This window comes from Polyodon spathula, chromosome 14, assembly GCF_017654505.1.
Source record: "Polyodon spathula isolate WHYD16114869_AA chromosome 14, ASM1765450v1, whole genome shotgun sequence".
Taxonomy (NCBI): Eukaryota; Metazoa; Chordata; class Actinopteri; order Acipenseriformes; family Polyodontidae; genus Polyodon; species Polyodon spathula.
Genome location: NC_054547.1, coordinates 6,556,646 through 6,579,655, shown reverse-complemented (window position 1 = coordinate 6,579,655; position 23,010 = coordinate 6,556,646). Strand labels below are relative to the sequence as shown.

The 23,010-nt window shown below is 37.2% G+C and overlaps 3 protein-coding genes across 4 annotated transcripts; 2 read left to right on the top strand and 1 right to left on the bottom strand.

Moving 5' to 3' along the window:
* Positions 1–467: 467 nt before the first annotated feature.
* LOC121327248 (prostaglandin F2-alpha receptor-like) lies at positions 468–8,989 on the top strand. Its single transcript, XM_041271168.1, has 4 exons — positions 468–596; positions 2,208–2,371; positions 3,197–4,012; positions 6,817–8,989. The coding sequence occupies exons 3-4, from the start codon at positions 3,212–3,214 to the stop codon at positions 7,141–7,143; spliced, it is 1,128 nt and encodes a 375-aa protein (XP_041127102.1). The 5' UTR covers positions 468–596; positions 2,208–2,371; positions 3,197–3,211; the 3' UTR covers positions 7,144–8,989.
* A 1,554-nt stretch (positions 8,990–10,543) lies between these two features.
* LOC121327251 (thioredoxin domain-containing protein 12-like) lies at positions 10,544–18,102 on the bottom strand. Its single transcript, XM_041271174.1, has 7 exons — positions 17,659–18,102; positions 17,041–17,101; positions 16,021–16,073; positions 15,275–15,348; positions 14,834–14,903; positions 12,948–13,031; positions 10,544–11,611 (listed from the first exon to the last, which is right to left on the bottom strand). The coding sequence occupies exons 1-7, from the start codon at positions 17,759–17,761 to the stop codon at positions 11,532–11,534; spliced, it is 525 nt and encodes a 174-aa protein (XP_041127108.1). The 5' UTR covers positions 17,762–18,102; the 3' UTR covers positions 10,544–11,531.
* Positions 18,103–18,520: 418 nt separating this feature from the next.
* LOC121327252 (transcription factor BTF3 homolog 4) lies at positions 18,521–22,003 on the top strand. 2 transcript variants are annotated; one of them, XM_041271175.1, is made up of 6 exons: positions 18,521–18,630; positions 19,771–19,834; positions 20,416–20,529; positions 20,836–21,037; positions 21,377–21,436; positions 21,601–22,003. In XM_041271175.1, exons 2-6 carry the CDS (start codon positions 19,781–19,783, stop codon positions 21,645–21,647), a joined length of 477 nt encoding a protein of 158 aa, XP_041127109.1. In that variant the 5' UTR covers positions 18,521–18,630; positions 19,771–19,780; the 3' UTR covers positions 21,648–22,003. The 2 variants fall into 2 exon arrangements, with proteins under 2 accessions (XP_041127109.1, XP_041127110.1); XM_041271176.1 differs by lacking the exon at positions 18,521–18,630 and adding an exon at positions 18,672–18,703.
* The last annotated feature ends 1,007 nt before the right edge of the window (positions 22,004–23,010 follow it).

The following is a 23,010-nucleotide window of genomic DNA, read 5'->3' as shown; positions in this document are numbered from 1 at the left end:
AATTTTAGAGGACATTCAAAAATAAAATAAATTGGGTGATAAAACAATGAGTCTAAAATTGGTAATGCTATTCTGACGGTTCTCGAGCACTAACGGGAGTTAGGTTTTATTTGTGCCCCTGTTGTATCAACCAATAGAGGACCACAGGGATTGATAACATAACTATAGGGAGTAAGATTTTAGTTGACATTTATTTTGGATATATGCCCAGTAAACAAGGCTTGATACTGAAAAAGTGCCAGTGCTGTCCTGGCAACACAATTCTAATTAAAGCTTTCCATTAATAGATACAAATCCCTTGAATGTTAAAGCCTTTTTGAATCCATTTATCTTTCTCGTGAAGTTTCCAGTTCCACGCATTTTGTTTTCAAAATAGGCTATAAAACGTCTCTTACGTAAGACCCAACATCACCCGGCTATTATTTGAGTCTGGGTGCAGAGGCGGCAGCTGTGACGTTGCCTCTTTATAGTGAGTGCATAAAACAGAGCTGGGCTGACTGTTAGACACACAGAAGAACGCGCAGTATTTGTGATTCTACAGGGATAGAAATAAGTACCAAGCATTCGACTTTTTACTGCTGGTCTCCTGTACAAAGGTATTTTTTAATTTTTTTAAAATATTTTTTTAAACATATTGTAATACGTTTAACAAAAGGAAATCAACTGCATTACTGGAAGTCACCCATCAAATGCACCAGTAAAGCGTTTGTAAATGTCATGTAGTTTATGCTTGCGCTGTAAGTTTTCTGTATGCCACGTTGTTTGCATTATTTATTTATTTTTACATAACGGCAAAATGACTATGTTTAACTTTTATAAAAAAAAAAAAAAAATTAAACTGTTTCACCTTCTGCGTTATTGCTTTAATTCTGTATCTTATCTTCTGAAGACTCTAGTAGTTATTTATAGGGAGGTGTGAAAAACTATTTCTCGCTCAATTATATCTCTTTTTCTCAGAAAGCAGGAACTATGTTTCTTAACATTCCAATAACTTTTTGAACAGTAATATCATAGTATATCATAGTAACCATTCTTTACATGTAACAATAATTTGTATTGTTGCTATTATTACAAGTAGGCGTTCATTTTGTATGTTTAAAATGGATCATATTAAAAAAAGATGCAACATTATATATATAATAGAACCTTGCCTTCAGTCTCTGGAACCATTGTTGAGTGTAGATTCTACAAAGAAATATTCTTATACTGAACAACACTGAGTAATAGGTTCAGTCTCTAAAAGGAAACGTTAGGGCTTCTAATACATAAATTGATGATTCGAATTTGGAAACATTGCTTAAGGTTTTTATAGAACCTATTGTTTTGAACCATTTGTCCTTTGGTAATGTATCAAAGAACAAACTCAAAGGAATGCTGATTTGTATAGCAATTACTCCATTGTTTAATTAACTCCTGTTTTCTGAAAGGAGAAACATATCAGGTGTCTCTTACAAATTCAGAAACAAACAACCAATATACCTTCAACTATAACATTCAGTTGTTTGTTCAAGATTAACATAATGAAACTGAAGTGAGCTATATCCAATATTTTACTCTGTAGATAATAAATAAAAAAAAAAAACATCAGTATTTATTTCTTTTTGAATTTCAGTTGAAACTGTATTCACTAAGTTTGGTAAACCAAGTTAAAGTATGTATGTTTTTAGTTAGTTAGTTCATTATTATTTATTTATTTATCTCAGTCTTCTTTTTTGTTCTTTATAAAACAAGCTTTATATATATATATATATATATATATATATATATATATATATATATTTTTTTTTTTTTAATTGTAACATTAGTTACAATTAGCTTGCCACCTTGAGCTAAGCAAGCTGTGTGGTTTGTATTTGCTTATTATTAACTCAGTTTATATGTATCATAATGTGTCTATTTATATATCTATATCTATGTCTTTGTCTATATTCTATTGAAATAGAAATACGTATGGTTATTATGGCATCAAAAGCCTGCAAATACCTTCAGTGTTTGTTTTCAAGCACACTTTTCCTTGACAAAGACATGTTAAACATATTGAAACGTTAGAAAGTTGACTCTATTGAACTATTAAAACAATGTTTTATTTCCTGACAACCAATGCCTTGCCTTGCACTTGTCCATGGGACAATCAGAAAAAAATCCTTTCAAATCTAACCCTGCTAATTGTTTTTATTTTTTGCTTTGTTTTTTTTTTCCCTAACCAGATTAGTAATTCATTATAATATATTTGAGTATCTGCCTCTGAGACTGTGTAGCTTGGCAGGAGCCTTGCCATTGCAACTCCTTCTCTTGCAAACGTCTGATCCAGCAAGACTCCGCCAGCTGTTGCTACCCTGCTAATGTAGAATCATTTGAACCAGGAGTGCAGGTAATTAAATTAATTTATTAAGTCAACATCTTAATTATAATGTTTAAAGTTAACATAATCCCATCTATAACTTGAAGACCGTTCACACACTCCAATAGAATTAATGACACATTTAAATCTTCTCAGGAAGAATAACAGAACTACTGAAAATGTGTTGATGGAAATTCATGACAGTCTATGAGAGTTTTTGCTCCTACTTGTTGTCATATTTTGTAATATATTTTTTAATGGGTCTCTGGTATTTTCTAGTCCTCTTAATAATTCATTGATACAGTGACCAAATGGTAACAGCTCACGAATGGATAAGGTCAATCACACCACTTAAAATTCATGGGCACATGGATCAGTTAGTTAGTAGCACTTGCTGAATATAATAATAATTCTACCAGAGATGCTGATTAAATACTATCCAATTTAATGATAAACAAAACAAATCTGCATTTGAAACAGATACATGTAAGTGTTAAATGCATATACAACTGTTTTCTTTTTACCAAAGCATGGTGAACACATGGCAAAGCATACACAAGCATGATACTGCTCAAAAGGATTAAAAATAAACTTAAACAGTCTATGGAAAGAGAAAAGAAAGCAGGGGTAAAAGTGCAAAATCACAAATGAAATTTATTAGGATGAACATGTATGTAAGTGAATTAATATCATGTAATACTGCTTCAGAAGACCTACGTCTCAGAGAGACAAAGTGACAAGCAGGTTTCAGGGTGGTTATTCTTTCTGACGAACTGCACAAAAAGCTTCTGGAGCCACAGCTGACCAATTGAAATGTGTTTGAACTTAAATCCTACTGCTGCATTTTGTTCACAGACCTCCCTCAAAGCAATGGCGTCCAGCAACATAACAGAAGCACCACTGTGTTTGAATTGGTGTGCCAATTCCTTCAACATGACCTATGCCAAAATAGAGCTCTCTGTTATCATCTCGATCTTTTCAATGACTATGGGGATCGTGTCTAACAGCCTGGCCCTGGCAATCCTCGTGAAGGCCTACAGGCATTTCAAGTTGAAGTCCAAAGCTTCTTTCCTGCTCTTCGCCACTGGCTTGGTAATCACAGACTTCCTAGGACATCTCATCAACGGATCGATAGTGATGCTGGTTTACTCCTTACACAAAGACTGGGATACGTTTGACCCCCACAAAATACTCTGTGGCTTTTTCGGGGGCTGCATGGTGTTCTTCGGCCTGAGCCCCTTGTTGCTGGGCAGCGTGATGGCAGTGGAGCGCTGCATAGGGGTCACCAACCCAATATTCCATTCCACCAAACTCACCTCCAGACACATGAAGAAGCTGCTGGCTCTGGTCTGGCTATTTGCCATTTTTATAGCTGTGCTGCCGGTCATGGCAAAGAGGCCCTACGAAGTGCAGGAATCCAAAAGCTGGTGCTTCTTCAAAATAAAGAACAAGAGGGACTGGGTGGACGTGTTCTTCCCGCTACTCTTTTCTACCCTGGGATTGGCGTCCCTTTTCATTTCCATCCTGTGCAACACTGTCACAGGCGTCACCCTCATCAGGTCCAAAATGAGAAGCGAAAAGCACAGACAAGGCAGGTCTCACCACTTCGAAATGATATGCCAGCTGTTGGCTATCATGCTGGTCTCCTGTATCTGCTGGGGTCCATTGCTGGTAAGAGCTGGATTTAAAATATCCAACCTAGTTTTTGCATGTTAAATGGATTTTCTATTGACAATGTGGAGATTGTCAGTGCTTAATTAGAGGGGGAAAAACCCAAATGATAATCAGACATGTACTATGTATCACACCATCAGACTTCAATACAGTGCTGCCGCGGAAATTTGTGTTAATTTACATCAGGCCTACCCTGGCAGGACAAGATTATTTTAATGTCATTGCTGTTATTCCTTATAAGTAAAAGCTTGCTCACAACTGCACAATCCTGGAACGCGAGAGGTAATAAACTGTAATAGATTTGCGTGTGGTAGGAAATCAGGCATTAAAAAAAAAAAAGCAATCGCCCACTCCAGGCCTCCCAGAATGTAACATTTCTGGTGTATTATTGTAAACAATAGGCGAGTGGCAATACCATTATGTTTGAAGTATAGAGTGCTTTTCTACCAATCACCATACTGTGATCAAATAAGAGATTGTAATTTGCATTGTTTAAGGGAAGTACCAGACTAAACCAATTCTTGAAGTCAGTATGGAGATATTAACTTTTCCAGCTGTTGCCATCAAACGGGATCACCTGCATCAAACCACACTGTGATCGCAACACAAAAAATAACATTTTAAATTTGGTAGGGACAATCCTCTTGACGATTTCTCATGATACAATGTATAGAATTGTGAATCCATATGAACTTAGAGAGTGTCGATTGCAATTTATCCCAGTATCTGACAGGCGGAAGGAGTGGAAGTTGACCAAATTGATACGTGGGACTTCGTTCATGTTATGGATAACAGGCTTGGGACGAGTTAGGCAGCTGCATCCATCTGTTTAGTCCGCCTTGACCTCTCTGAAAATCGTATTAAAGTTAGTGAGTAAGTCGAGTGTGTGCACAGATATTGTTAATGTTACCTATTTATCACTGCTGTGAGATAGATACAGAATAAATCAGTGTTTCAGTCTTCGAGAAGGAAGTGTTGCTGATTTTGTGGCAGGTTCATTTCTTTGATTTCCTTTGCAATCTCTTGCAGAAATGCAGAAGCTCCTGTCACAACATTGTATTGTTTGCCATCCGTGAAATATATGCATGACATATGAGAAGTTTAAATAAGATAAACAATGAAAAGTATTGAATCTGTGCTAGAATCCACTGTGCTATAAGGGTTCTTAGTGTTATGCAAGAGAGCTATGGATTGCTTCAAAACCTTGAGTTTTTAATGACGTATACAATATTTCAAACATGTTTAGCTTATTTTTAAAACTTTAATGATATGTCTAAAATCTGGTATCTATTTAAAATGTAAACTCTGTTAAAAATAAGAGCTATTGGTGTAGAATATCTACACTTCTCATTAATACATGCTGTTTTCTCATACTTGTACACAATCACACATTGTTCCATCGATAATGAGAATGACCTACACATAACCCTGTCCCACTCTGACGTTTTCTCTTTTTCTACATCTAGCACATGAATAATAGGTTTGGATGAAGACTGTGAAATATGTAATACTTAACCTAGCTTTTTAGCTGAATATTTCAACATAGTTTAAAAAACGAACAGGAAAAACTGAATGTACAAATACATACCAGATTTAGTCAACTACAAAATACTCTGTGCCCCATGTGGCAAGAAAAAGCAACCAAAACATTATTCACCCATCTGGAAGAACCACTTTTTTAAAATAAATATTTACATATAACAAGTCTCTGTACAGTGTGGAGCAGTAATGCTGCAATGGATCTCCTCCTAGCGGCTAATAAGTTAATAATAATGACACCAGCAACTCTTCAGTTGAATGGTAAGACTTTTGTAATTGAATCACATGATTTGTGATTTGAGTCCAGCCCGTGCCTTACACTCAATCCAATGGCTTGAGACTGTAAACCAAGCAAATAAATGTTATTTGTGATTTTACAGCATATTAACCCTAATTAGGATTTCCACTGGGAGCACCCCACAGCAGGATATGCTTCCTGATGGTCTCTGAGTATACCTGTAATTGGCCATTATGCCCATGAGGATCCTTTTGTTATGGCACTTTCTAAGGAGGGGGCTGTGTTTGAACAGTTTTTTGTTATTTCCTGCAAAGCACAGTAATTTGAACCTGGATTTGATGATGTGAAGGTTCCTTTGTTGTTCATATCTTTGGTCTAAAAATGAAATATAATAGGAAAGGTGACCTTGCCTCAGAATCATTAGTTATAGGTGATAATGCCTTTCTTTTTTTATTATGAAATGTAATGCATTTACTTTTACATGGCTGGCAGATTGGAGTGCACTCCTTCTTGAGGGACTTGCTTTGGAAGGAAGCAAAGTAAAGTCAGACTGCAGATAAAATGCTGTTGGACTGTCCATGGGTTTAGAGTGGATTGCCATTGTGAATTAGAAGCAAGGGGGAACATCTTATTAACACAAGTGTGTGTGCTACACATTGACAATGTTTCCAGTTCAAACGTGATGCAAACAAGTCACATCAAATAACCCATTTAGAATAAAGGTAATTGATTAATATGAAAACATTTAGCATGCAAATCTACATTTCAGCTTCCAAAAAAGAAACTCTGTCTGCATACACCTTACAAAAGTTTAGCTCAGTAATTTAGCAGCAGTTTCCCCATGTTTTTCCCATGCTTATACTATCTACCATAGTTTACCATAGTGTGCTGTGTTTTATATATATATATAATATATATATTATATATATATATATATGCTATATATATATATATATATACGAAATATTATCCAAATGAACTATATAAAATCCTTATTTATCTAATTTATTTTTCTCTCTTCCAGGTTATTGTTAAAATTGGAAGCACTGATTCTCAGAATAATGTGAGCTGTGAAAGAATGCTGCCTGCTGTGCGAATGGCCACATGGAATCAAATTTTAGACCCCTGGGTGTACATTCTCCTCAGAAAGGCTGTGCTGAAAAAACTTTTCATAATAACCAGGCGCTGCTGTGGATATAAAATCCTCAATCTTTACAAATGGAACTGCAGCTCAATGAAATGTTCCATGAAGATGACAGCCATGTCTAGCCAGCCAGGCTTGGTCCCAGAAAGTTCTATTAGAAGTGTCATGCCTGACATTGTTATTAATGGCACAGTCCCATGTAGTTGAGGTGAAGGATGCTGAATAAAGCAATACAACCAGAATCAGCTGGGCTTCCTTCTGTGAAGCACATAGTTGAGTGAGAACGAGGAGCTGAAAACTGAGTTGAGGAGCTGAAAAGGACACGTGTGCTCCTAGTTTTATGTTATGTTAGTACAATATTTATGGGACAGATGTTTTGATTTATTCGTGCTGACCAAAAGCACGTCTAAAACAGTAATACTTGAGCTTATCGATGCGATCGTTACAAGAGATCTGTGCCATATTGATAACTACAGCCCAATAAATGTGGCCACATGCAACAGAAATGCACAGAAGCGGATTCATTTAGCAGATGTTATATATTAAACAGTAACACAATGTTTCTAGTAGATTTATAGTTCATTCCTTAATTTTCCCCATGGCTTCCTTCATTGGAAATAGCTATGCTTATTGAAGTCTAGATTATGAAACAAAAATATCATTTAGTCTAAGCAACTTCAGATCATACTTTGTTTTGAAACAATGTTGTGGTATAGACAGGTACTGTGACTTAAGAGTCCAAACAGGTAGTGTTGTCCATTGATGTAGAGATACAGACTTTACACTTAAGCAATTTACCTGAATGGTATTAAAGCTTATGTGTTTTCTGGTGTGACTATTGTAAATACTGTATTTATGGGCAAAGTCTGGATTACAGAAAAGCCCAGGTTTTATTTAGCAACACGCTAACATTATTCTAGTTAAACACCGTTGACTGGGAGAGGTCTTTGGCTGGAACTTCAACACACATATAAATAACACCTCCTTTGTACTCTCAGTGCAATGCATTTCCAATCAGGGTAAACTAGCCTAACTAGTATTGCTCTGTGTACCAGTGTTGGAGGTGAGTGAATGAATAAGAAATGCTTTAAAAGCTTGGTTTCTTGTACTCATGAAAGTAACATTCATAATAAAAAATCACAACAGTGTTATATCTGGTTTACCCTGCTGGAAATGTTACTGCTCTGAAAATACACTGAAATGAAGGCAAATAGCAAACAACATCCAGATGGTTGAATGTAAATAAGGTGACAAAATAACAAAGGCAAAAACTGGTTAAAAAAAAAGGCATGCCTACGTTTGAAAACTGTGAAAAATATATGTTTAAATATCTGCTGTTTGTGATACAGTTAATGTTCTGTTTTGAATTTTGTATTGTATGTTTTATCTGTGAAAACTATACCTCTGGCAATGTGCTTCAGCACTCCTGTGGTACTTTGTGATCTAAGTGTTTCAAATTCACTGTAGCTGGGGAGCTTTCCAAGAATCTGTCTTGGACCTGGCGTCTGTCCCCACTGGAAAATTGTGCAATAAACAGTCTTGCCAAATCAACAGAATCATATTACTGTTTTGAGCCAATTGCTTAAAAAAAGTGTCTTTGCTTTTCAGAAATCATATCAATGTGCTTTCTCCCCACTCCCCTGACCCCCCACAGCATTGATACATTAGTATAAGCTGATCATACTTTGCTGACATCTGACCTTTTCAAACCACAATATAATATCCTGGGCACCATTGCTGTATTTTAATAGAATGAATCATCTCTAACAGAGCTGTTGCACGTGATTCTTCTACCTTTAAAAAGCTTTTCCACGTTCTTGCTGGTCTGGCAATTTCTTGAACATGTTGTCCCTCTAAAGACTGCCAGCTTCTTGTGATGCCAGAGTGAACCAGCAGAATAAACAACAGGCATTTTCAACCCTCCTGGCAGTTATCTGTATAAAGTTCAAACTGCAGTTTGAATTGTGCCAACGCTCAGGACATTACTGCACTGATTCAGAATTTCAGTTGCTTAATGATGTGCAAGCATATGTATTAAAATGTTTTTATTTTACTACTATATTAGTCTACTGTATGCATCTGTTTACTCATTAACTGCAGCATTGCAATGTATCAGTATGAGATTGGTATTCAGCAGCTTGCCACAGAGACAGGCTAATTACAAATAGAGAACACATAGTAAACATTGTAGATTCAGAATATATCTTATTTTTATTGATAATGGCCTTTATATTAGTATTAGCTTCAGTATGCAGAGTAACTCACAGGTTTACAGATATATATTCCACTGAAGAGCCAATAATAATGCGAATAATGACAACTAATAATAACATGTATTGCTCAACTGGGGTCCTATTAAACACAGCTAACAGAAAACTGTATATTTTTAAACAAATCAGAATGATTCTAAAGCATGTATGTAATCATAAGCTACTGGTTGTTAAACGGCTACAAATGTTCAGTCCCATTGGAGATTACTGTTGTTTTATTTGATACCAGTTGGACATCTGCTGGTGAATAAATGGATTACTTAACATTCTGCCAACACTGTAAAGATTAAATTAACCCTCATAGCAGCTTTGGTTTCTAAGCCGATGGCCTCACAAGAACAGAAACTTCTCTCTTTTAAAACTTTGTTTTCTCAGCCATATAAAAAAAAAACACACACACATTATAGCAAGACAACCTACCATTCAATGCAGAATAAAATCTCTTTTTAATAAACTGAACAGTGACATTTTCTGGTCATACAGGTACGGTGTATTCACAGGTTCAGTTGTATTATCTTACCACAAAGAATAAACAGTCAGTGATTTAATTTAAATGCTATGCTTATACTGATAGACAGATTGATAAACATTTTACTTCTGGGACAAAAAACAGTACTTTACTGAAAGGCAGTGATTCCACCCTTGTCCCATGACCATTAATAAAATATAAATGAACCACAATAACCAATGTATTCTCCTTCACAATCACCAGGGACAGAGACAGCTGTCTGTTAACTTCTTAAATGCCAACCACCTTGGTTGTCTGTCCAGAATGAGACCCTATATGTTTACTCCACCAAATGGGGTGGGGGGGACGGGTGTGTGTGTGTGTGTGCTGATACTCGTATTTGCCTTTAACAAGCATTTATCAGCAGGTATTAAATAAATCCATTCACTGATTTTCAAAACAAGAAAAAATGTCCTTCCCTCACCTTTACAACCGCATGCCAATCAATAGCAAAAAATTTCCATATTGGGGGAGTTTCCACGAGTGGTTATTTATACGATGCGTGTGCACGTTTGGGAGAAGAGTCCAAGAGGAACGGCCACAGAGAAGGATGGGGAAAATCTAATTTACTCTCTGTGCATGACGTACCACACAGGAAATCCTTGCCCACTTTCACATGGAAACACGTATTTCACATGAAAATGTTAATGAGCTTGCTCCATGTCCTTAAAACCGCTGGTTTTCAGCCATAGTGATCTACAACAGTTTGGTTGGACAGTTTCATTCTTTCTTCTTTAATAAGTTGTGTGATAAATTAGTTGAAATATAATTCTCTACTAACGCTATGCCACCTCACCAATGGACACATGAAAAGCAATTTAGGCAAGAGCAGTAAGACACATTATTATAAAGGCAACTACATGGAGGAGTATCAGCACACCCCTAGCATTCTCTACATATTATTAAAATTGTACATTAGTTATAGGTTACAGTATTATTAACATGATTCACAATGCAGAGGGGCAGATACAAAATTAAGGACTCTACACTGTAAACCAGCATTTAAGAATTAAACACAAATCCCATGCAACAAATCCTAAACACATTTAAATCTTCATATACTTTGCACTGCAATGTTTATTTAGGTTAAGGGTTTTTTTTTGTGCATCTAAAGTTCATCCTAAAACCAAAAATATATTGCATAAGATTTGTGCCCAACTCTTAAACTCATTTGGTTTTACAGTGTGTAGTTTAAAGTGTTGATACCAATATCAACCTAGCTGGAAAGGTTGCAACAGTTTAACAGCCATAGTTCATCCTTCAGTTTAAAACACTCACTAATAAGAGAAGCCAGAAAGAGGAATAACAGTTGTAGAATGCAGCTGTCTGAAAAATATCAATGCAAGGAAGAAAACACACCAACTGCCCCCTGGTGTGGATCGAGATGCTTTTTGCTGGGTAAACACAGGGGGCGGGCCCTGAGCTGTGGCAAGTTACAATAGGACCTCTAGCATGAAGTCTAGCAAATTGAATTTAAACTGTATGTGGAGTTAGGAACCTATTTAAGCCCTGTTTAAAATACGGAACAAACCTAAAACCCAATATACAAATAGTTCACTTCTGGCTCTGATTTGCATACCACATTTCCTGTATGAACACTTGATATGCATTTGCCAGTGTGCTATAAACAGAATCGTATTACTAGTTGTTTTTACACCATTATTCCCTGTCTGTCGGTCAGTTGATGTGTCCTGGGTTTGAATTACATTCCTAATCTCCACAGGAGGGAGTTCAGCGTCTTGCGAGGGTGGGAGAGTGAGCTGTGGTTTCTGGTGTCTGCAGTGTCGCCTCTGTTCGGTGTGGTCCAGGGAGCAGGTTTAGAGCTCATCAGCCATGTGCGACTGCTTGAAGGCATCTCCTGTCAGTTTCTCCTGGGCTTCCTTCATCCCTGACACAACTAGGAGAGGCGTGACACAGCTGGGGTTACATGTGTTCATTCTGCAGGATATGCTAGGTTTAATTCACAACCTGCTTGACGAGTGTGGGGGTCTCAGACAATTACTCTTTTTGTCCTGATTTGTACAATAAGCTTCCACACTATAGCTTTATAAAAAATAAAAAAAAATTAAATTAAAAATTGACATGCCTATTTACAAAGAAATTAACTCAGGAGTTAAAGAACAAAACAAACTTTGTTTTCAATAAACTGTTGTAGGCCATTGTAAAAGATGCCAAGAACAGTCTAGATTGGATTCACAAAACACCCTTTAATTAGCCAAGAGTTATATTTTCACTGAACATAACATACTAGCAACCCACTCAAATTCATACAGGTCAGTTTAAAATCCTATATCCGCATTGACATCAACCAGGGCTGCTACAATTAAATGGAAAATCTATTTTTCAATTGATTCCATTCCTCGTTATATACATCGACAAAAATGCTGGATAATCGATTCAGTAAATATTTTTGTAACACGCACAGTTAATAACATTAAGTTTATAAACGGAACTGCGACGACACCCTGCCTTGCTATTTACAGCATTTCTGCCAGACAAGCAGTGGGAGTGCTCTTCTTCACCTGCTCGTGTTAACTAGCATCTGATTTGCTGGTCTCATCCTACCAGTGAATCAGTTTTGAAAATGCTTTGTAAGTACGCCCCTCTGTGTACTCGATGAACAAACAAAAAAAATGTGCCGGCTTGAATCCACAGCAGGACGACAGGCTTCTATTCCTGACAAACAGCCTGTAAATAAACGGTTCACATTGAAGTAAACTGACTGTGTATAGTTTGCACTTCTTTGGAGTTTCAAAATGAACTGTTATATAATGAATATTTAACAATACATCAGTGATGCATGCATGTTGTGGTAAATCATTGTATTTGTATTAATAATAATAATGTTTTAGGAAGGGATATGTGTTTCACAGATAGTGAAGGCGTAATTACCCCTCGCATTCAATTGTTGTGCAGAAGCTTTTCCATAACTGCAATGACATTAAAATAATCATGTTTGGGGGAGTGAAAATGTATATGCACGGTACAGATCACTGACATTTACTCGAACGATTTGATTTTGTGTGACCAATTAATCGATTGCTTTTTGGAGGCTTAACTGACAGTCCTAATATCAACATATGGTTTAAATGGTTTAGTTGACATTAATGATGATAACTTTGTACAGGAGCAAAATCTTGCTATCTCTGCCATAACACATCTGTCATTCTAAACTCCAGGTAATATCATACCCAATGGGACTACTGTTGTGAAGGTCCCACAGGGTCACCCACCTTGATCTGCACTGCTGTAGAAGTACTTGTAATTGGGGTTTCCATTCTTGTTGGTGATCTCAGGGTGCACTTTACCAGTGGGATCTGAAGACAGAGAGATTGTTAAACTGGGCTACCCAGCTTATTCTCATTGCTCTAAACCAGGAGTGCTGTAGCAACTTCAAAAACAGAATTGTGCACAGGAGGACATGGAATGCAGTGGACTTCTGTAATAATTTTGTTCACTTATTTAATGACATTTGTATTTACACTTTAAATACATTAGTTGTGCACTACTGCTTTTGAATGAACACTAGATTGGAGATTGCTGTGTTTAATTGACTAACGGAAATCAGATCTACTATAGACCCACCTGAGGATTTCACACTCAAGGAGGTGGTTTCCAGAGTACCTGGGTGCTGGATGTTTGTGAAAGAGGGGTTGAGGTGGTTAGGGGATTGTTGGTGCAGTACATACACTGGGTATGTTCAGTGATAAACTGCAGCTTTGATAAATTGCTGAGCTTGCTTTATGATTAAGCCAAACTGTGGGTAAATGGGATTGGCTGATCAGAGTTCTATTTTAAATGTGACTCGTTTGATTTTATTAATGTTATACGTCTAATTAACTGGAGTAATTACAGGTATCAGCTTGGTATTTGTCTGCTAATTTACTAACTAATATACTCGGGTGCATTGTCTCTGTTACTGTTTGCCCTGTATCGATCTATTGACCTTAACAAATCAATTAGTGTTTGAAATCAAGTCTCTACGATTGCTGCTACATTTATTTCAGAATTGCCTTACCAATTAAGTCTGAACATTCATTGGAGGCACTTTTTTTAAACAAATAATTGTGGGAGTCTGGAACCAACTCCCCAGTAATGTTGTTGAAGCGGACACCCTGCGATCCTTCAAGAAGCTGTTTGATGAGATTCTGGGAGCAATAAGCTACTAACAACCAAACGAGCAAGATGGGCTGAATGGCCTCCTCTTGCTAGTAAACTTTCTTATGTATACTGATGTTATAGAGGAGTGCGTCTTTATGAATTATGTCTGTCCTGTTGACCTAGTATTTCAGAGTCAGACGTTGTGCATTTGTATTCTACTGTATGTAATACAATGCTTAATTATATCTTTGGTCCAGTACCTTTCTTGGGTATTCCATTCCCAGGTTTTAGACCAGCTTTTCTGAATTATCAAGAACATGTTTAACTAATAGCGACAGTCTGGCTATAAAATCTGACATTAAACCATTTGGGTAATTTTGCACACTTGGCTCCTGTTACATTTCCCATTTAGATGGTATGAAGTTTCCTACTTGTGTGGAAATGCAATTAAAGCATCTCTTTCTGCGACTATCGCATTTATAAAAATATCAGAGATGCAGCAAAATAAAAATACATTTAATAAAGCTGGGGAGTTTAAAATTAACCAAATAAATACAAAGTGAAATGTGAGCCAGAGAGCTTTAACTCAACAAAGTCCATACTGTAGAACTAGGGATCTGAGAGAGCCAGGAATTCAACACAGAACTTTGCACCGGGGCTGGGATTCCCAAAGAACACCTCGGAATTCCTCACAGACCACTACCTGCTGATATCAATAACATGGAGTACCAGGACTTCAGCTACTGCTTGTATGACTGCCACAGTCATAAAGACTGCAACAAACATTTCCTCATTCATTCAAAACACCAAAAAATATGTTGGTTGTAAATTAATGAAAAAAAAATGATTAATTCCATCTTAAGAAATATTCCATATATTGGATTACAATGACAGTAAGACACGAAGCTTGTCTGTTAGGTGTTGTGTAGTGTAGAAGAATAATAGTTTGGGTGTATTGAAATCGGTAGATGTTGTAGCCTAATTTTGGACCCTTTTTCAATTGCGATAAAGCCCTTACCTAGGAAGAGAATTCTAGGAATGTAGCCCCCATCAGGACTGAAGCCTTGGTCTTTGGGCTCTTCATCATCCTGTTGGTTTAATTGACAGTTAAACATCACATGCTGTTCTTTAAATCTGTTAGCTGAAACAGAGTTGCACTGCGGCACTGCACTGAACAGCATGAGGTTTTTTTTTTAAAAGCATACTTCTCTTTCTTTCACAACGATTCCACAGCCCGGTAGTTCAAACTACCAGACCAACACGACTTCCAAGTGACTCTGCGCTACTAAGACTGGACACGCCACCGTTTCTCAGCTCATAACACCAGGCTACTAAGTAAACCTCCCATTTCATTTTCAAATACAGTCGTAACAAAATTCATTCAGAGCTTACTTGTCAGTCCCTGAGCTTTCACAACATATTCCTGCATAGAATGGACTAGAAAAACTGGAATTCTCACCTCTACGTTTACCATGATAAAGTTGTGGGCCAGTTCAGAGATCTCCTGAGACTCTGCAAACTTCGGCTTGAGGGCTAATGCGAAAGACAGAAGGAAAAAAAACCCAAAGAAATAGGATAATTTTTCTATTTTATTTTTTTCAATTCACGAAAGGGGAAAAAAAAAAAAAAAAAAAAAAGACAAAACAAGGCTACAAAACAAACAGATTGAAAGAAAGTGAACTGTAACCTGTTAAGTCAATTTAAACCCTTGATAATTGATTGATAACAGTGATGAGCCTATAACAGTGAATAACTGTCTGTGCTCCATGTGTACACTCCTGGGATTAGTGGTTAAAATAGTTCTGAAAGTGATAAACTAGAATGTTCTATTTCCAGCCCTCATGCACGTGTGACACTCGCATACATTTGTTTACACGACTGCAGAGCTGTGGGGACAGCACCGTTAATTAACAGAGTACCACTGCATGAGCATCGGTACTGTTAGTATGCGCACATGCATGTGTGCTGATGTTCAGTCGCAGCGATCACAGAAACTAGCTGGTAGAGGGTAGAGAAGCTGCTCTGGATTATTTCCCTGCTCTGCATGTTTAAGTAAACCCTGAATTCTGCCTGCGGATGGCCAATGCAGATTGCTTGGAAAAACAAGACAAAAAAAACCCCTTGTAAACCTATGCAATCCAAGCTGTTACCAGGGGTCTAATCATCACCCTAGATTTCTGATTTTGTATTGAAAACCTCACTGACCTTTACAGGCTCCACACCAGGACTTGTGGATGATAACCATCAACGGCAAACCACTGAAATGGGAAATTGAAGGATGTGTTAGCTGATTTCAAAATCTGCTATGCAGCAGGTTTTCCTCGTGGATGAAATGTGTGTATATTTGTCCCCTGGGGTTATCCTTTTTTTCAGTGCTGTCCTTTGATTTGCTAAGGAACTGTGTCTACGGTAGAGCGGGGACCAAGAAAGCAGGGGCTGTAAAAATACTTCAAAACGTTAAACAGGGAGAATGTCACCACATGTTGTTAAGAAACTCGAATGGTTTCAAATGTTATGCAAAACCAATACTTGTTATTTATTTTTGGACAAGAGAGAATCGGATGCAACTGCATGAGATTTCACATAACAAACGAGCTTTTGCCAGAACCAGATATCAGATTCTCTAGCCTAGTACATTGTTATGCTCAAATAAACAAAATGTCAAAACTGCTTCCAGAAATAAATATCAAGTGTGCAGAACGAAGGGGCTGGGTTGAGTTGGGTTGCTGCCAAGGCTGCATACAAGCTGACAATAAGGTATATTATATTCTACAGGGTAGTGTTTCTCACTGTGTCTGAAGTTTCACAGTCAAAGATCACATATCTGGATCTTGTTTCCACCAGAAGGCAAAAGGCACATCAGAACCAGCTTTATCCAAAAATAATTGGAACAGTGTTACAGCACAGAGCCAAAGGATGAGGTTACCAATATACAGTATGAGAGAGAGCCCACAGCCTTGGTACAAAACTCACTGGATAGCAACTAGTAATGATGCTTGCAAAGTAAACCCAACAGCTTCAATGGATGTGCATCAATGCTACCAAGTTCAGATATAGACAAACCTGTTTGCAGCCATCAGCTCTAACCAGCCAGTAAACCCCAGAATAGATTTTAATTCAGTAAAAGTCAATGAGAGAGGAACCTTGAACATTAAACAGCCACAGAGTTTTGGGTGGGGTGGGGTTTGGTTTCACGCACAAAAAACAAAACAAGAAGCACAGTACCTGGCTTCTGCCTCTTTTTTTCCATCTTCAAAAGTCCTCCAGTGAATGTGATCGCCAAACCCTGAGGGGAAAAAATAACAACTCCTCACACGCCTGTGATTGGGAGACAAGCGGTAAACAGCCTGGGACCCGTTAAGGGCGGGCAATAACCTTCTTGCTAGAGCAAAACGCACAGAATCAGAGTACAGAAGACCCAGTGACTTTTACAACATAAGAACCTAAAGAGTTGCTGGCCTCCTGCATGCTAGTACACATGATACCAACACCAAAGCAATCTCACTGTCAACCCCAGAGATAGGGAAAGGGGTAATTTATATATATATATATATATATATATATATATATATATATATATATATATATATATATATATATATATAAATAGATAGATAAATAAATAGATTGATAGATAGTACCGTCGTAAGGCAAAATCTGATTCACCTTTCTGAGCACTGTAGTAACCCATACGGCTGGTCATCTAATCGTGGTATTTAAATAGGTCAAATGTGTAAATAGAAATGCTGAATCCTTTGTGTTAGTATTATTATGCACAAAACGACTGCAAGGACTATCGAATCTACATGTTTGGGGTTTAAAAGCCCGACTAAGACACCTTACCTTTTGAAAGTCCTTCATCGGCGGCTACATCGACACATGCAACCAGAAGAGAAAACAGAACAGCGGGGAAGGCGAATTGAATCAACGGCTTCTGCATTTTCATTGTAAGTTTTCTATCACGCTTATTAGAGTTTAATTTATTACCCCTGCACACAAGCCGGTTAACCCACACGATGTTTCGCTGTAATGTAGTTGAACTGCTCTCAAGGCAGGAAATGACTGGGGGTGGGAGGAGCGAGCACAGTATAGCGATGGCAGATTGCGTTTTCCTAGGTAGCCTTTCATAAACGTAATTCAGACCAGTCCGGATGACAACAGAAGTAAATCGCTGTATGCAGTGGGAAATAAAGTAACTTGATAAGTGCAGTAAAGTACAGCACTAAAACAAATATATTGTATTTTAAAGATCGGTATATCCAGACATCCCGAAGTGCCACCACTAGTGGCCATCTTGCTCCGTTTCTGGATTTCAGTTATTTTGTTTTTTAAACACTGATCTGATTGTGAACTGCAAAAGCCATAGGTCTTTGAAGCTAACAAACCTTTCTTCTGCCATATAGATATAGGCATAATTAGAGCAAAATGCACAAGAGCAAAAAACATCTTTTGTGCGTGTTTATGGTTACGGGTGCTCATTTCCATCACCAGTAACAATAGGCTACTGTATTGTGTGTGTGTGTGTGTGTGTATATATATATATATATATATATATATATATATATATGATATATATATATATGACTATATATATAGCCAATAGTTCAAACTGACTGAATCCAAGCGCAAGTAACAAATGACGCAATCACACTCACACCCTCTCCCAGGCAGCGCTGTGGTCACGTGGGCTGTGACGCAGGTCCTCCCCCCAGGTCCGCCATCTTTCCTTTCCGCGTGTTGTTGCTGTTTCTGCCTCGCTGTTTGGAGCAGGTTAGGGGAATAAAGAAGAGCCGGGCTGCTGTCGCTGAACCGAGGGTACAGAGCGAAAAGATCTCTCACAGAAGAGATACAGTTTTATAAGCTATGCGACTCGTACTAAGAGGCTGAGGTATCGCAATGTAACCAGAGTTTATGTTTATGAATAGAAAGCGTGACTGCCCTGTATGGGGATGAGGCTGAAAATGGGCCTATAAAAAAAATAAAAAATTCAAATACAGAAATGAGAACGGGTGCAGTATCACCGGGCCTCTAATTTAGCACAGCAGAGGGGCGCTTTTGTAAATTATAAATGATAAGGCTTTTATTGTGTAGCTCGACTAACAGCACGCGTGGATACACTGTTCTGCTGCACTGTTCTGTGTGGGTTTGTTAAGGTTAAAAATGAGCTCAACTTGTTTGTGTCCTTGCCCATACTGGCACTGGCGTGCTGCTGTTTAGGAGAATGGCTTACCGTTAAATGTATAATGCCTAACTAATACATAATATGATAATTATTATATATATATATATATATCTATATATATATATATATATATATATATATATAATATATATCAGAGGATCTGAACAGGCAAACTATCACGAGGGCTGAACCTGGTTACATACAGTTTGGTAAAATCGTCCATTACAGTAGTGACAACCTGCTCACTTTAGCGATTTGTGTTTCTGTTAAATGCATCCGCCAAATACAATAAAACGTACTTTCTACAGATATTTAGCAAGTTAGTGAAATGTTACAACATGTGTTTGAGAAACCAATGTTTTACTAAATGCTGAAGAAACCTCTTTCCAAAACATCACCAGCAATAAACACCGATTTCCTCTTTATAATACAATACATATATTAGGTAAATAAAGGGAGAAAGTTGTTTCTGGACGTTTAAAGTGGGAATTTGAACGTGAACTGCTGTTAATAACAAAAATATAATTTAAAAGTAAGCCAGTCGGAATTGGATGCCACTGTGCTACCTTTTTGACAGTTAGGGCAGTTTGTTTGAATTCCGCTAGCAAGCTCATGTCTGGGTTTGTTTTTCTTTGAAAGTCATTGTTTGCTCATTTATATACTAGTTAGTTGTTAGGATAACTGATATCTGCCACAGATATGCACTCAAATACAGTGTTATGTAAAGTATGGTAAATTAACCAGATGAAACTGAATTGTCATGTTTGTTTCAGATAATACACTATGAATCAAGAAAAACTAGCCAAGCTTCAGGCCCAGGTCCGAATAGGTGGAAAGGTATGAGCTGTTTTTACTAAAAATAATAATAATAATAAAAACATTTAGTTAGTTTCATTCATTTAATTATCTGGTTCTGCCACTCCAACTTGACTATTTCCCAACACCTCATCGCTAATAAGTTGACAATGTAGGTAATTGCAGTGTCTTTGAATACTCCAGTATTTGTAAATTACAATATAGATGTCTGCTGTTTTGATTTCTGAGCTGGCTAAAAGAGGAAAATACAGTTAAAGTAGCAGCCTTTTGCTTCAACTGTGTACTATTTGTAGATTTTGATTTAGTGGTTTCATGTCGACTGAAGCTTGAAGGAGTGACTTTCAAGTGACTGCTCTGCATGTGTGGTTGCAGCTGTTTTATCATGCTGACTAATGCATTTCTCTTTCTCCCATTACCCCACTGCCCCCTCTCCATTTCCCTCTGTTCTTCATTCTCACATTGTTCACCCCATCTGATTTCATGCTACCTTCCCCTCTTCCCACCTATTTCTCAATCTTTTTTGTCTAACCTGTCTGTTTTCTGTCTCATCCTGTCCCCTTTACCCACTCCTGTTGCACCTACACTTCCTTCACTGCCTGTAGGGTACAGCACGTAGGAAGAAGAAGGTTGTACACAGAACAGCAACAGCTGATGATAAGAAACTTCAAAGTTCTCTAAAGAAACTGGCTGTGAACAACATTGCTGGGATTGAGGAGGTTAGTAACCTGGATAGGGCCTCCACTGTAGTTTCCTTGGGACAACTACATGAATGCAGGCTTAGTGAAATAGTGCTTTTGATAGATAAACATTCCCAACAGGCAATTTATTAAAGTAGCAATAGCAGTGATAATTAAAAGGTAAATGTAAAAAAAAAAAAAACAACAAAAAAAAAAAAAACCTTTATTGAATGCAGATGTTCTTATTGGTGAAGGTGACATTAAAAGGCATTAATTCAGCAATGTTGAGGCTAATTTGAGGATTGCTCCTAATCACCTGCTTCTTTTTTCCCACCTGTTGAACAGGTGAACATGATAAAGGATGACGGGTCAGTGATTCACTTTAACAACCCCAAGGTTCAGGCCTCCTTGTCCGCCAACACCTTTGCTATCACCGGCCACGCAGAGACCAAGCAGCTGACAGAGATGCTCCCGGGTATCCTCAGCCAGCTGGGTGCAGACAGTCTGACCAGCCTGCGCAAACTTGCAGAGCAGTTCCCACGGCAAGGTGGGTTATGCCACTCAGATTACCATGCAAGAGCTTTTAACCATTTTCAGTACTAAGCTATGCAGGATGCAATGCACGTTGTTCAATCCCTGTTTTTGTACATTGCAGCATTTTTTCATAGAGTACAATTATGACAAGACAGCAGAATTACAAATGACATATCAGTCATATTGTCAATTTATAATACATGTATCAAAGATACAGATTTAGTTTCATCTGTGTATTTCTGTGGAATCAAAGTTTTGTAAAATTTTCCTTTTGACTTTAAACCCATAGACTTATTTAATGTAATACATTTTTGTACAAAATTCTCTTTTTTTTTTCTTTTTTTTTAAATAGTTCTGGATAACAAAGCACCAAAAGCAGAAGATATTGATGAAGAAGATGATGACGTACCAGGTAATGCAAAAATTCACTTCGGTTGTTATTTCCGCTGCTAGGATAATTTGGTCCAAAAGTGTAATGTGCATTCTTTGGATTAATTTCAATATGTCATGATTAAAAAAAAAAAAAACAAAAAAAACAAACAGAGTTGTTGTCTTTACTGTTGTCTGTCTTTCCAGATCTTGTAGAGAATTTCGATGAGGCATCGAAGAACGAAGCAAACTGAAGCTGTCCTGAGATGCAGAGTTCCAATGATGGGGACTGCAAACGAGGAAGCGGCTTGCTCCTGTGTTTTAACTTTATAAAAACAAACCGGGAGATCTTTCATTTCAACACCGCAAAAACAAGAGACTTTTTTGTATTTTTAACAGGCTGACTTGTTCAGCATCTTCCGTTTGGACAGATTTATGCACTTAAGAAAACAGAAAGTTCTAAAAGTTTTTCGGGGTTTAAAATAATTTTTTTTTGAAGCAGCTGGGATCTTGGCTGTGTTTGCAGTGGTGAGGAAGAAAGTTAGTCTTATTTAAAGTTTTTTTTTTTTTTTTTTTTTTTTCCCTTAATTACAAAATAAAACAAATTGATTAAACTTTTGTTGCACAATGCTGTTTTTAATAACACACACATTGTCCAGGAAAAAATGCTTTTCTGCTGGATAGGTACAGCGAGCATACTTAAATTAAACATCATTGTGAGAAAACTTGCATGCTTTGGTAAAGTTGCTGTCACTATGTCAGCTTATTTATGATGTTGTGGAAACTGCTTGGGCAAGCTAATGGTACTCTTCTCTGTGCCCTAATCTGTGTGCTATATTATGGTCATGTTGGTTTTTGGATCCACATGATAAAAGACCTAATGTTTTGAGATACTGACGTTATTCAGAGTACGCAACTGTTATTTTATGATTTTCAAAATCAAGTTTGATCGTTGTTATTGTACAAGAAAAAATAGCCTTGCGTGGTAGTCATTTTACAAAGCTGCTGCAACCACACTGTCAAAGCCTCAAATCTCAGTGACTAGTTAAGGTACTACATATTTGCAGGGTTAGCTAAACTGTACAGAAGTCAAATCTTTAGACATACTAAAATATTTTTTCCCAATGTTAGAAACAGAGTGGGATAGCCCTGTTACTTCCTGTATACAGCTTTGATTTGTTCAAAAATAAGTTCGGAGGGGTGTTACTTAAACTCCTTTTATATGAATTGTGCAGGTAAAATCACAATTTATTACAATCTGAGACTGATCTGTTAAATGTAAATTGTGCAAAAGCTAACCCATGAAAAAAAAAAGGCAGTGTGAGAAAGTTCTAATCATGAATAAAATCACAATTATTGGGAGTTAAAACATTATTTAAGATAATCAGGAGTATTTTAATATTTGGCATTACACTTTAAATGTGTCATTTAAAAATCAACTGTCATCCAACTGTAACACTAGGATGATAAGTATCTGAAGTTGTGAAGGACAACTAACTGATATTTCTTCTTGTCCAGTAGGTGGCACTGTTTAGTCGTACTTGGCCTCAGGCGATGGTGACTGTGTTTACCCCTTTTTAATAAAATAACTAATTGATTCCAAAGAGAAAATAATTG